Below are 13,071 nucleotides of genomic sequence, written 5' to 3'. Positions count from 1 at the left end.
AAATAAAATTTCTATGATTATTTTATTTTGAATACAAGTTACTTGCACAAATTAATAAAATTTGTGACGAAGTGAACAATTTCAAAATTAGTATTCTAGATGTTGGTAATTATTCAAATGAACGATTTAAATATACGTTTTTCTACACTTCGTAGTTCAATACATTTTTAATAAACTTTCATTACACTGTTGAAAATTTTTGATGTAAATCCTTATAAGCGGATAAACCCGTTTGTTTTGCTACGCAGATGCTATGAGAGCTTTGTTGTAATTGCGTACATAAAATAATAAAAGCTTATTAATATAAATAATAATCTATCATAACGGTCTGGATATTTATTTAATAAACTGTAACATAGAAAATTTATTCGATACATTTTCGATGTCTATACACAACAGCTTTACGATATATAAATGCCATAGACTAAATTTTTCTTTATTAGCAATATTATATGAATTGTGACATTTCTGTTTCACTACATTACATAGATACCTACCTATCTATTGTTTTAGTTTTGTGTGTGTTATAATAAATGTATTTGAAACACAATTATAAGTCAGCATTTAAAATATTTATGACTACCCTGATATTTCTTTTTGAAAAGTAAATGATTTCAATCAAACTTTGTTTCGCTATAGTTATTTACTATACAAATAAATCTAGGTGGCTATAGATATAGTGAAGACTAAAGCACACTGAAGTCACTCATTGGAAGGTCTCTTTTGTTGATGAAATCGAAGACCTTCCCATGCATAGCTGAAGTATCGATGCGCGAGTGTTTGATGTGCTTAAGTAACTGTAATCGTACAATGGTATAGCTATCAAAGTTATCAGTGGAAAATACTGTTTTTAGCAATAAGCTATAATGACGTTTGTGAATTGGTGTTAAATATTTGGTGCGCGAAATATCGAGTAAGTTGCCTTTTTAATTACCGCTTTGTCTACAACGTCTTATCGTATGGTTACTTTTTTGTATAATTTAATCCCATATCGGAAAATTAGTAAAATATTATGCGTAAATACTTTCGACCGTAATGGAAATGCGCATGGTAAGAAACCCATTTGTAGTATCTATGTGTCACATGCATTACTTGTAAAAACATCTAAAGAACAGTGTAATTAGCATGTGTGGATACTATATGGATGTAGTTCTAGAAGGGTTCTAGTTTCATAATAATATTTTAATGTAATTATAACAAAACAAAAACTTGTTCCTTACAAACATATGCTTAATACATTAGAGTTTAAGAATAATGTGATTTACATATTTTATATTATTTGATATGAGTATAATTAATACATTTATTATTTATTATTTGCTTATTGTTGTATTATAATTGTATATTTTGCTAATCACAATTAATTTATATGCTGGTATGTGATAGTGGAAGAATTATTTATGGTTCAATTGAGCCATTAAAAATATACTTCTACCCTCAATTTTTTTTCATAATTGAATGATATGGCCTCATGTATTGGGGAACTACCCTCAGTGAGGGCTTTACTTACAAGTGCAATTTGAGTGACCAGTATGAAAGTCTGTGTGCATTAACTACTCATCAGTCAATTGGTAATTATAGATCAAGTAATAAAAAACTACTATATACTATTAAATCAACTTAAAAAATATGATTGGTTTACTCTAAATCCCATCTAATCCGACATACACACCTTGCCTTAATATGCTTCTCATAGATTGTGTGACTTTTGCATAGATATTATAAATAATCATATATAGGATACAGAACTATAATATAACACTTTGACATAAGGTAATTTCAAATACTACAAATAATGGACAAGCATTCTAACCTATGTTAAGAGCATGTGCTGACAAACTTTTACAAACAGCTTTTACAAAATAATTAAGGTCTGACGTTCATAGGATCTTGCTCTTTGAATCTATTAGTAAAGGAATTTTTGAAATTGGTCATGTTCTTAGCGCATTCACAGTGGCGGATTTACAAATTTTCTGGGTATAGGCTGAATAGTTTTTCCGCCCTTGCCTCAATAATTGTCATTTCATACATTATTTTTACAATGCAAAGATTTCGTTGAAATTGCATGTAAAGTAATTTTTCGGTATATTTTTGAGCTAATTGAAGCTCAATGATGTATGGGCCGGGTTATGTATGCTATTTACACAATAAAGAACATTTGGTGAAAAACCTTTTTGATTTCTATGAGGTGAAAAAAAAAAAAAATCATTCCCCAGATTTGCCGCCCCCAAAATCTGCTGCCCTAGGCTCGAGCCTACTCAGCCTGCTGGTAAATCCGCCACTGTGCATTCAATCAAACAAACTCTTCAAATTTATGTTATTACTATAGATTCTAATGTTTATAATTTCTAAATTTATACATTATACTAATTATTAGGTGATAATAGATAAATATCAATATAATTTTTGTACCACATCATTTCACAATATAGTTTTGTGTTGTTATTTATGTTAATTTCAGGTAGGTATAATTAATTATGTTTGTTTAGTAGTAAAATGTATTGGCCATAAACCATTATGCTGCTACATTATAATGCTTAATATTTTTGAATTAGAAAAAAAAGAAGCATTATTTTTTATTCTACATATATATCTTTTCATACCATTTTCTTCATTTTGCAATTCTAATTACCACTGGCTACACAAAACAAATTGTGTAGTTTTGGTATCAAGATTATTATCACTACATAGTATAAAACAAAGTTGCTTCCCAATGTCACTATATATGCTTAAATCTTTAAAACTACGCAATGATTTTTGATGGGGTTTTTTCAATGGATTCAAGAGGAAGGTTTATATGTATAACATCTATTAAACTACTCCAAATTTAGCGCGTGTTATGTTGGCGAAAGCTAGTTTGTATTATATATTACTTAATTTTTTACACCTTTTGATATTATCTAACATTTATTAAGAATATTGCTTAAAACCTAATGTGTTTGAAATAATTTGTTGTTTTTATTTTCAATTGTGTTCAACTTAAATGCATTTTATTTGTTTAATTACCAATATCAGATTGTAATGATTTATTCAAAATAGTTTATTGGGACTGAAAAACTTAGTGTACCTAAAGTAAAATTAATGATGACAAGCATAAAAGCTTTTTAGCTGTGGCACAGGTGCTAACACCCCTCCATATAATAATTTCCACAAATTGAAACAAAAGATATTTATACTAAAAAAGAAAAATAAGTTCTTAAATTTGGGACTAAATTTTGCTGCTGAGTATGGCGAAAGAATATAATGTATTTGTGAATGTGTTTGTATGTTAGTGTGGGGTTGTGTGTGTGTGTGTGTGTGCGTGTGTGTTTGTGTGCGTGTGTGTGTTTGTGTGCGCGTGTGTGTGTGTGTGTGTGTGTGTGTGTGTGTGTGTGTGTGTGTGTGTGTGTGTGTGTGTGTGTGTGAGAGATATCTAAATATTAGAGGGTAAATTTTATAAATAAACACAAAGGCAGAATAATATTTGATACACACATCATATATGTAGTAAATTTATGTATATATTAATCCACCGCACTCAGAAAATTTGGGTTGGCAGATCTCACATGTTGTTGAACTTTTGATTCTTTGACATGCTGGTTTTAGTGAATTGCATTATTGCATAGAATTGCAAATGTGCAGAAAACATTTAAAATCAATTTAGGTCTTGTAAATATTGCATTTGTAAGAGTATAGCTTAAAATTTGTAACAATATTTAAGCTTGTATTATTTTAATGTTTTCTATTATCGCGAGCAGTAAGTACAGATGGATGTATGTATGTATGGATGTTTGTTTGTTACTCTTTCACGCAAAAACTACAGAACCGATTGCAATGAAATTTATACATACATATATACCTGGGAAACTGGATTAACACATAGGCAATAAAGGCAAGGATATTCCTACGGAAACAGACTTATACAATGACTTACATACAATATAATATTATGTAGAAATACTTTATAACAAGCTTTTCATTTGTTGTCTTCCTTATATATAAATTTAATGTAATTTGAACTTATTTAATTTAATTATTTTATATTTTATACCCTGACTTAGTAGAAATATAGCTGGTTAGTGTAGTTCCCAAGATAAGTGCACTCAAACAAACAAACTCTTCAGCTTATTATCATTATTAGACTTATAAAATGTTAATTTCTATTGGAAAATTTGCATTTTGAAAGTTGGACAATGTATTTAAAATATATAAAACATTTATTGGCCTTTAATTAAAAGTTGTAATAATAAAAAAAGGGCACAAGAAACGCTTTGATTTTTTTCTTCTACATGAAAAATATCACAACAAATATTTTAACAAGCTTTATACGAGAATGTTCATGTTATTATGTGGGCGTCTATTGTATATTGAGATCCTATTATTCTATGTGACAGATAGGAGCTCTTAGATAGCCTTGTTTGTCACCGCTACATTGAATCTTTGTATAGACACTAATGTAAGATTAAGTTTTATCCATTCTTGTAGTGTAACCTTCCATTATGTGGTTTTAAAAGAAAGTGTAAACAAGCCATATTGATGTTGTATTTAGTAATTTAGTAGTAATTATTACAAGATATGATTATATGTGTGTTTTGTTTTATCCTTCTTATATAGTGCAATGCAGTCATGAAGTAAAGTTTTTCTGAAGAGAATAAGTACTGACAAATAGTCAAGTCTAAACTATATACTGTTATTACATGGAATATAAACTAATTAATTGTATGATTAGTTTGCTAATTAATTTTATGAAAGGGTTTAACTAAATTTACAATAATTTGCATTGTGTCCCCAAATTTATTTGTGCTAAGCTTCAAAGGAGTTTAATATGAACTTAACTCTTTTCACCTTTGTCGTCCAATCACGAAAAATCTTTTGTCTTTCATCAATGGAAGCTAAAAGAAAATTTGAAGTTTCTTACATCCTAATAGTTTGAGTCCGGTTGGCCTTCTATTCAAAAGCCAAGTCGGGTATTCAATATTTCATCTTTTTATTTAGATTCATTATTAATAATGACACATGAAACACTTCAAATAATTTATGGAACTGATAGTTGTATACATAATTAGTTATACAATCATCAAAACAAACAGGAAGACATAAATAAATGAATAAAGAGATGAATCTTATATGTGTATTCTCAAAGGTTTTGCTGCAACATTCTCATATAGAATCGTTTGAGGCACCTAATTGCGCCTATGGTTTTCTTGTGTCCGTTTACATAATTGACTATTGTATTTTCAAAAATGCTCAGGCTCGCTACAGATACACATATAACATTAATGGTTTATGTTAGTCTCGCTTGTATTTATATGGTAATCTAGTTAAAATGATTGTTAAGTGAGATTCTATTAGATTAGGCAGGTTAGTATGCAGGACTCAGACTATGAAAGATCTCACATGCTGAGGTTTATGTATTTATATGTGTGCCATGATGTACAACTTACCATCACTAGCTTGTGCTTGTCTAAACTGTAAGATTATTTCTACCACATAAGGGAGACACAAATTATAATATTTAATATGAAGTTCTGTATTTCTATTTTCGTGTGTATTTCATTTAATTTGTTTTTTATTGTTACAGATCAAATAAAATGGCAGTGAAGAAACATGAACTGGTCGCTGACAACCGAAAGCACCTGGATCTCGCTGCGCTAGCGCAGTACATTCAGTTGATGAATGAGCAGCCTACTTATCTACCACCTCCCCATGAACTTGTTAAGAATTGTCAAGATATTGTCAAATGTCTTAGTAAGTATTTCATGCTTGTGAGTAGGTAATTTTATCGACTTTTTATGGTTCTGTACTCAAAGGGTAAAACAGGACCATGTTAATCGTCTGTGTATCTGTATGTCCATGCTTCCATCTGCCACCAGGCCAATTTTTTTACGGAATCCTTCGTTTCACGAGTCCGACTCGCACTTGACCGATTTTATATGTTTATATATCGTGGTGCGAATTTGTGCCATTATGATTACATTAGTCCACGGAAACATTAATTGTATTATAATAAACAAGTCACGTCGTCAAGTCTATTGCTTACTGAAATATTATTCGTAATTTTCTTGTGTCTACATTGGTATTGTATACAGCTTACGCTTGATTTTAGTTAATACTAGGTGCTCGTCCCTGCTTCACCCGTATACCAAGATTCCTGTTTTATCCCGAAGGAGCATTTAATCGGGATAATAATTATCCATCACACAAGTCAGCTCATAGCCTGTCTGTATACCAAATTTCATCAAAATCCGTTCCACAACATCAAAATCCGTTTGGATGTCCAAACAAACAAACTTTTATTGATTAGAATTACATTGTTATTTTAATAATCAAATATTAAAAGCTATATGTATTTACAAAAATATTGTTTTGGTTACATCAGGTCGGGCGACGGGCACAGAGCAGGAACTTTGGCAGTTGCTTCGTTCCATAGAAGAGTTCTTACTACGCGTTGTAAATACCGTGAACTGTGATGTGCGCCATGAGATCATCACGGCTGTTATGGATAAATTCTATTCATATATATCTGATCCACGTAAGTAATCACAAAAGAAAAATTAGATACATAATACTGATGACATGTAAAGGTGATAATGTCGCCCTAAACCCAAAAACACGTTTTTTTTAATGAAGTTTTTTGATAGCGCCTTTGGTACGATTAGCTTATAAAAGTGTGATACTTAGGAACATTGCTAATTAATTGTGTTGATTAGATTTCGCTTTCTACTTACAACTGGTAGTTTTTTTTATTCAGCTTTTATATCTAATTGCAAAAGATTTTTAGATTTCGGTTTTGCTTTAAATTTAAGTTAAGAAAAAAATATTTTTATTGAGTGATTTCTTGAATTAAAATTATTTTTATTATTGCAATGAAAACTTCTATCGGAATCTTTCCTTTTTCCTATGATTTTGATAAACATTATCATACTAGCTGTGCCCCGCGGTTTTACGCATCCCTCAAGACATGGGCTATCTAACAATGAAATAATTTTTCAAATCAGGCCAATAGTTCCTGAGATTAGCGCGTTCAACCTAAACAAACTGTTCAGTTTTTTCGAAATTTTACAACTATAGCTTTGATTTGCTATTTGTCCCTCGGCCTCTTCTGTGCCAACGGCTTATTGGCATCGTCGTCACTATCAATATTGAGGCGGTCATCGACTATCTTAATAACAGTGTATGCAAATCTTGATGACCATCTTCTTTAGCAGCTTTCTCATCTCCATCTGCTCAAATAATTTGTAATGGGTTTGAACTTCATTTTATAAATAGCGCAGCGCATTGAGAACAAATTTCCGAAAAAGATTCCAACTTATTTACAAGTCGTGAAGTTGTTAACGATGGACGAGAAATTTTCAACATGCAGTTATAAACTCGGCAACGCGCAGAGCTGTCAGCAACATGTTGACAGCAACTCCGAAAGCATGTTGTTTCGTGCTAAACAAAAATGTTTATTACGAGGCTTAATAATGGAAAATAATAAAAATTATCAACTGGGGACGATGAAATTGACCTGATAGGTCATGTTTTACGGGTCGCAATTTAAAGTAAATTAAAAGTCGAAGTGATCATATTTCTAAACAACATAACATTTACTAAGCTGTTTGAAATGAATTAAGGTAAAAAAAACCTACAAAAACGCTTTATGATAGAATCAATGAAATTATCAAAGCTGTTTATATGAAGAGTTTACAAAAGTAATCTTTTTTTATCCTTTGTATTCTAATCAGGATAATGAGATATACTCATGACATTGTTGTATTGTTACCAATCCTTAGTTAAAATCGAGTCTAAAGGAGTCGGTTACATACAAACACACAGGTGAAACTGATATAAGTGTGTTACAAAATATTAACGTATATACAAAAGTATGTTAAATTAGGTTCAACACAACATGCAACAAATAATTATTAAATAACTGAATGACATTTTCGAAAATATTCTGGTAAAAAGGTCTTTTTTCTTTACCCAAAAATCCTAGATGGGGTTGAGAATCGTCTAACATACAAGTACCTATATAATATACAATATAATATGCAATATGCAAGTCGTAGCTATATATTTCGATAGCAAAACTATCAGTATAGTGTATTAAATGATAATTATATTTATATTATTATTAATATTATTGTCCAAACAGAATCGGACGCGTGCCCCGCAACATCCGTAGTATTAATAGTGATCGATGAGTCCGAGGCTGAAGCTGGCCTGTCCTCGGCCAGGTGGCTCGTGCAGCAGGAGAGCGGCCCGGCCGGCGCGGGCCTCCGCTCGGCGCTCTCGTGCCTCTACCGCTGGCTGGCCGAGTGGCACGGCACACCGACCCTGGGCAGCTGGATAATATGCTTCATCAAGGCTCTTGAGGTGAGTGGAAGTGGAGAGGAAGTCAGTCAGTCAGTTTAAGTATTTGATTAAATTGAAGTATTTATTTTTTGTCCAGTTGCCTTTGTATATTTATTTTAACAGAGATTGAATGTGAAATTATTTCACTATTGTGATATTGAATAATTTATGAAAGATTAATGCTAATTAATTAATGTTCAATTTGAATTGAATTTGCACGCCCGAACGGTGGATGGAATGAATCGTTCATATATGATAGTAACTAACATTGGAAGTACGTTCTGCCAAATACTAATTATAATTTAAATTTGCTCTCATAATAATATCATAATCTGCTTTTTATATTTGTTAAATTGATTTGTGATGGATGACATTTAGTTATCAGTAGTTCACATAATAATAAAGCCATTTTACATTTTTCGAATATGCAGGCAGGTCCGTCAAAACTAAGATAAGATCTCAAGCTAAGGATGAAGCAGTCATTCGTAGATAATTTGACTAAATACAACGTTGAAAAGTTCTATACCGCATTGCATCTGTTCATATGTGTCTATTGATATTGTCTCCATAATGTCAGCGAAGTTTCATAGTAAATTCATGACTCAACTCAATTAGATTCTAACTCTTGAGAATGTCTAACAAGTTTTCAAACGGTTAAAGTTACACGTATGCGTAACAATTCTCCTAATATTAAAAATGCGAAAGTTTTTAAGGATGTGTGTGTGTTTGTTGCTCTTTCACGCACAAACTACTGAACCGATTGCAATGAAATTTCGTACGTAGACAGCTGGACGACTGGAATAACATATAGGCAACTTTTTATCCCGATACGATCTTACGAGATACGGACTTACGCGGGTGAAACCGCGGGGCGCAGCTTTTTTTATTAGCATTAATATAATAATATTAATAAAAATAAATTGTAGAAGAAGTTGTGAAAATGGTAGATTTGGTAGAATAGTAGATTTACGCGAGCGATTTTTAGTCATGCTTTTATTAGTTTACGACAAATTTTCTTCTACTTTTTAAATCAACGTGCATCGGGCAGGTGTCGGTGCAGGTCTAGTTATTGGATAAAGCCTTTATGTTATTAATTGCGTTAGGAGACACCCTGTCTTAGTTATCTATAGACGGCCAACTCGTGTGCACAACACACACTGGAAAATTAATTATTCGATCACCCGATATTCGACGACCCTGTTGGCTCGGAAACCATTGATTGCATTGTGATTATAAGGACTGAAATTTTAAAACATTGAAAGTACTTTAGTTTGCTCCTGGCGTTTAATACTTTCATATTATGCAGGTCATTTCTTCAGACTGATTTTTTATCTTTAACTACATTTTCAACTTTTAACGTTAGATACGTAAGAATATATATACACCTATATATAGTAATTTTAACGATATTTAAATTCTTCATAGCTGATTATGCGAACAAAGGTAGATAGTTGACTGACTATGAAATTTTCAACGATGCGTGTTAGATTTTCCTCTAGTATTTTCATACAAACATTGAGCAAAACACTCGAACCATAAGGAACTACGAGGCATAAGTTCTGAACACCTGTTGTAAAGTTGATATCGGATATCGATCCTCTCGTCTCGAAATAAACTTCCAAGCCAATATCACTTGATAGTAAAAGCGCGCATACACTTGTGATGATATAGTTTAAAATACAGAGTATATTAGGTAATTATTATATCACTTTGTTTGTTGTTTTATTTACTTTAACGTCGCAGAGATGTCAATAATTCTAAACTAGTTAATTGAAACTAGTCATTATTTTTGGATAAATTTAGTTATTCGTGTTTTAGACATATTAGTAAATATCTACTGCTCACTTTTTATAAGATAAGATACAAGTATATCACAGTCGCCACTTTACCAAGTGCCTCAATATAAATGAACCTCTATTACATTAAAGTACTTATAAGTAATAAGAATATATAACTACATTGTTTCTCTAGTTACAATATTGACTAGGTATGGTTAAGTCACTAATGATATAAATGAATTGTGAAAACAGTTTTTTTTTAAGATCTGATTCAGATTATAAATAAAGCTCAAGGATTAAATAAAAAAAGTGAACACATTATCAACATATTAAGTAGTTGACTCAGAAAACTACAACATATCGCTTTAGCTTTCTATTTGTACGTAAGTATATTTCAAAATTGTAAGCAGAATTTCCAAGATAGGAAATGTGAAAAATAGAAAATTGTACGCTAGTGCTTGACAAAAGGATGACGTCAGTATCGATAAAAATAAATCTTACACATTATAACATTAATACATCTTATCTAAGCTTTATTCACATGAAATTACTGTAAATCTAAACGTAGACCAGAAATTATTTTCGTATGAATATAATTTAAAACTTGATTTTCTATAAGTCTCCACGCATTCCAGTATTGCGTGAGAAATGGATGTATACACTTACATACCTACACACCCTGTACTATTCCTCAATCTGTGTATTTTCTAGTACAATTTACTGCAAAACTATAATATTTTAAAGTTTTTGGTTTTCATATAGCATTTTTATTTTTTTTATTCATGTGTTATTCATGTGTACACCTAGTTGTCAATCATAGAAACCATAAAAAAAATTCACATTAAAAAAGAAAGTTTGACAATTAAGGAAGAAAGCACACCCCTAATTGTTAACATAGTCTAAAAACGGACTAAAACCAACTGAACTGAAAAGCTTTTACTACTCAGTCACGAAGAATTATGCTCAAGAAGTAATCTGTTTATCATGACATTCAGTCTATGACTTAAAATTGCATTTAAAGTTGCAAAATCCTAGTGAAAATCTCCCTGTACATTGAGCACTCCTAGGCTTTCTATCTCACTCCAACCTCCCTTCTCATAATACGATTATCTATAAATAATTAGGCCACGGTCCAGCTTTTCACCCGCTGGCTAAAGGTAAATTCCGGATATTTCAGGTTGATTTAATTCTTTGCTTATTCATGTTGTTTATTGATAAAATATATATGTTTACAATATTTTGTTTTCCGTTCTGTGGCTGGTTATTAAAATCCATCTGCATAATTGGCGATTTCAATTATCGCCATCATCATTACCGTCATACGTTATTTAAAAACTTATTAAAAATCACATGACTGAGGAATTTCATTTATTAAATAGCGGAAGAGAGAAAATTACTATGTTAATGTTAAAATTTTTTGCTCACGCGGTCACATATTAATTGTATACGCCTTATTAATAAGATAAATATTATAAACATGTTATTACAGATATAGGTTTATTTATTTACGTATTTAGTAAGACAAAGCAAAGGCATGTAAACTATATAAATGATGGGATATTTAAGCAACAGTTGCGTTTATAGGCGTACTTTGTCTTAAGTGGTGATAAATGTTTGAGTTTTAAAATCTATAAGCATGAAGTAATTTATAATGTTGTCAAAAAAAGGTCAAACTATGACAAAGCCATATCAGATGACAAATAATGTATTTGTATTGGCCAGTGCAACCTTTAGCAGAATGCAGGATATGATAGAATTGTAATATTGGATTTCCGGTACTTTGAATCGGACAAAATGCTACTGCATTTTGCGAAGCGTTTGAAAAATTTTCTAAAGGATATAGATGGCATTGTGTCGATATGAAATAGCCAAGGCGTCGCTCAGTCCATGTAGTTTTAAATTGGCGATTGTAATTTTCGATTTTTGAATCACGTACACATTTAAGAATGTAACATACTATAACATTTAACAATAAATAAAAGCTATCAACATTAATAGTTATAATACCTATAATCTTATAGATTTCATGAGGAGAGTTATATATATTAATTTTAGTACGTATTTAAATGTATTTAATTCAATTATGAAGATATAACTAAGAGATTTCTAAAGCATTGATTTTGTCGACAGGAAAACGAGCTGTTCGATATATTGATCGAAGTATCGGTTGATAACATCGCGAATCTATTCACGGCTATTAACAATCCCGTGCCGCTCCGGCAGACGGTAGCGGATGTCATCCTTCACGTGCTCGCTTCTTTGCAGGAGTCTGCTGAAGCCTTTGATAGGGTAAGTTATGGTGGTCACAAATATCCGACGTGTACGCAATTTATATGTTAACCATTGCAACATTAAATATGCAATGCATTTGAATAATTTAGGTATAGGCGTACTTATGTTTAGAATTAGATGAGGTTTATGTGTAGTTTGTTGGAGAAATTGCTAGACTATAAATAGCATGCTCAAGAACTATTTAACAACCAAATAATTTTATTGTGGGAGTCGAGCATGCTTCGGCACGAATTGGGCCAGCTCGCACCGGGGAAGTACCACACCCCCATAGAAAACGGGCGTGAAATAATTAGCTTGCTATTGTGTTTCGTACAGTGAGTGGGCGAGCCGGAGGCCTATTTCCTACTCCTCGCCCTTCCCAGTCCATTACTTCTTTCCAGTCATCAAATCCTTCCCTATAGCCTCTACGAATGTTCATGGGCGGTGGTGATCGTTTACCATCAGGCGAACCACCAACTCAGTTGCCCGCTATGACATAAAAAAAAATTGCACTGAAGAGATTATCTAATATGCTAGTCTGTAGTGTCCTTTTACTTTCTAGATTATAGTAATGTAATGTTGTCGAATTTGACCCGAAACGCTTATTAAAACTCGCTCATCATCTTTAACTTAAACTGTAACTTATAAACCCCGGTTTCTACGCGAGTGCAGCCGCACGTGATATCTAGTATGTCTCATGTTATAC

General features: G+C 31.8%; 1 protein-coding gene across 1 annotated transcript in view; it reads left to right on the top strand.

Moving 5' to 3' along the window:
* The first annotated feature begins 481 nt into the window (after positions 1-481).
* LOC119835533 (ubiquitin carboxyl-terminal hydrolase 35) overlaps positions 482-13,071 on the top strand; it is a 34,209-nt gene continuing 21,619 nt past the window's right edge. The window contains exons 1-5 of the mRNA XM_038360421.1: positions 482-913; positions 5,561-5,727; positions 6,359-6,511; positions 8,117-8,337; positions 12,225-12,383. Of these exons, the coding sequence (XP_038216349.1) occupies positions 5,571-5,727; positions 6,359-6,511; positions 8,117-8,337; positions 12,225-12,383 (690 nt within the window). The 5' untranslated portion in view covers positions 482-913; positions 5,561-5,570. The remainder of the gene's footprint in view (positions 914-5,560; positions 5,728-6,358; positions 6,512-8,116; positions 8,338-12,224; positions 12,384-13,071) is intronic.

Source organism: Zerene cesonia, chromosome Z (genome assembly GCF_012273895.1).
Source record: "Zerene cesonia ecotype Mississippi chromosome Z, Zerene_cesonia_1.1, whole genome shotgun sequence".
NCBI lineage: Eukaryota > Metazoa > Arthropoda > Insecta > Lepidoptera > Pieridae > Zerene > Zerene cesonia.
The sequence above is the reverse complement of the archived record's forward strand: the minus strand, read 5'-3'. Positions and strand labels throughout refer to the sequence as shown.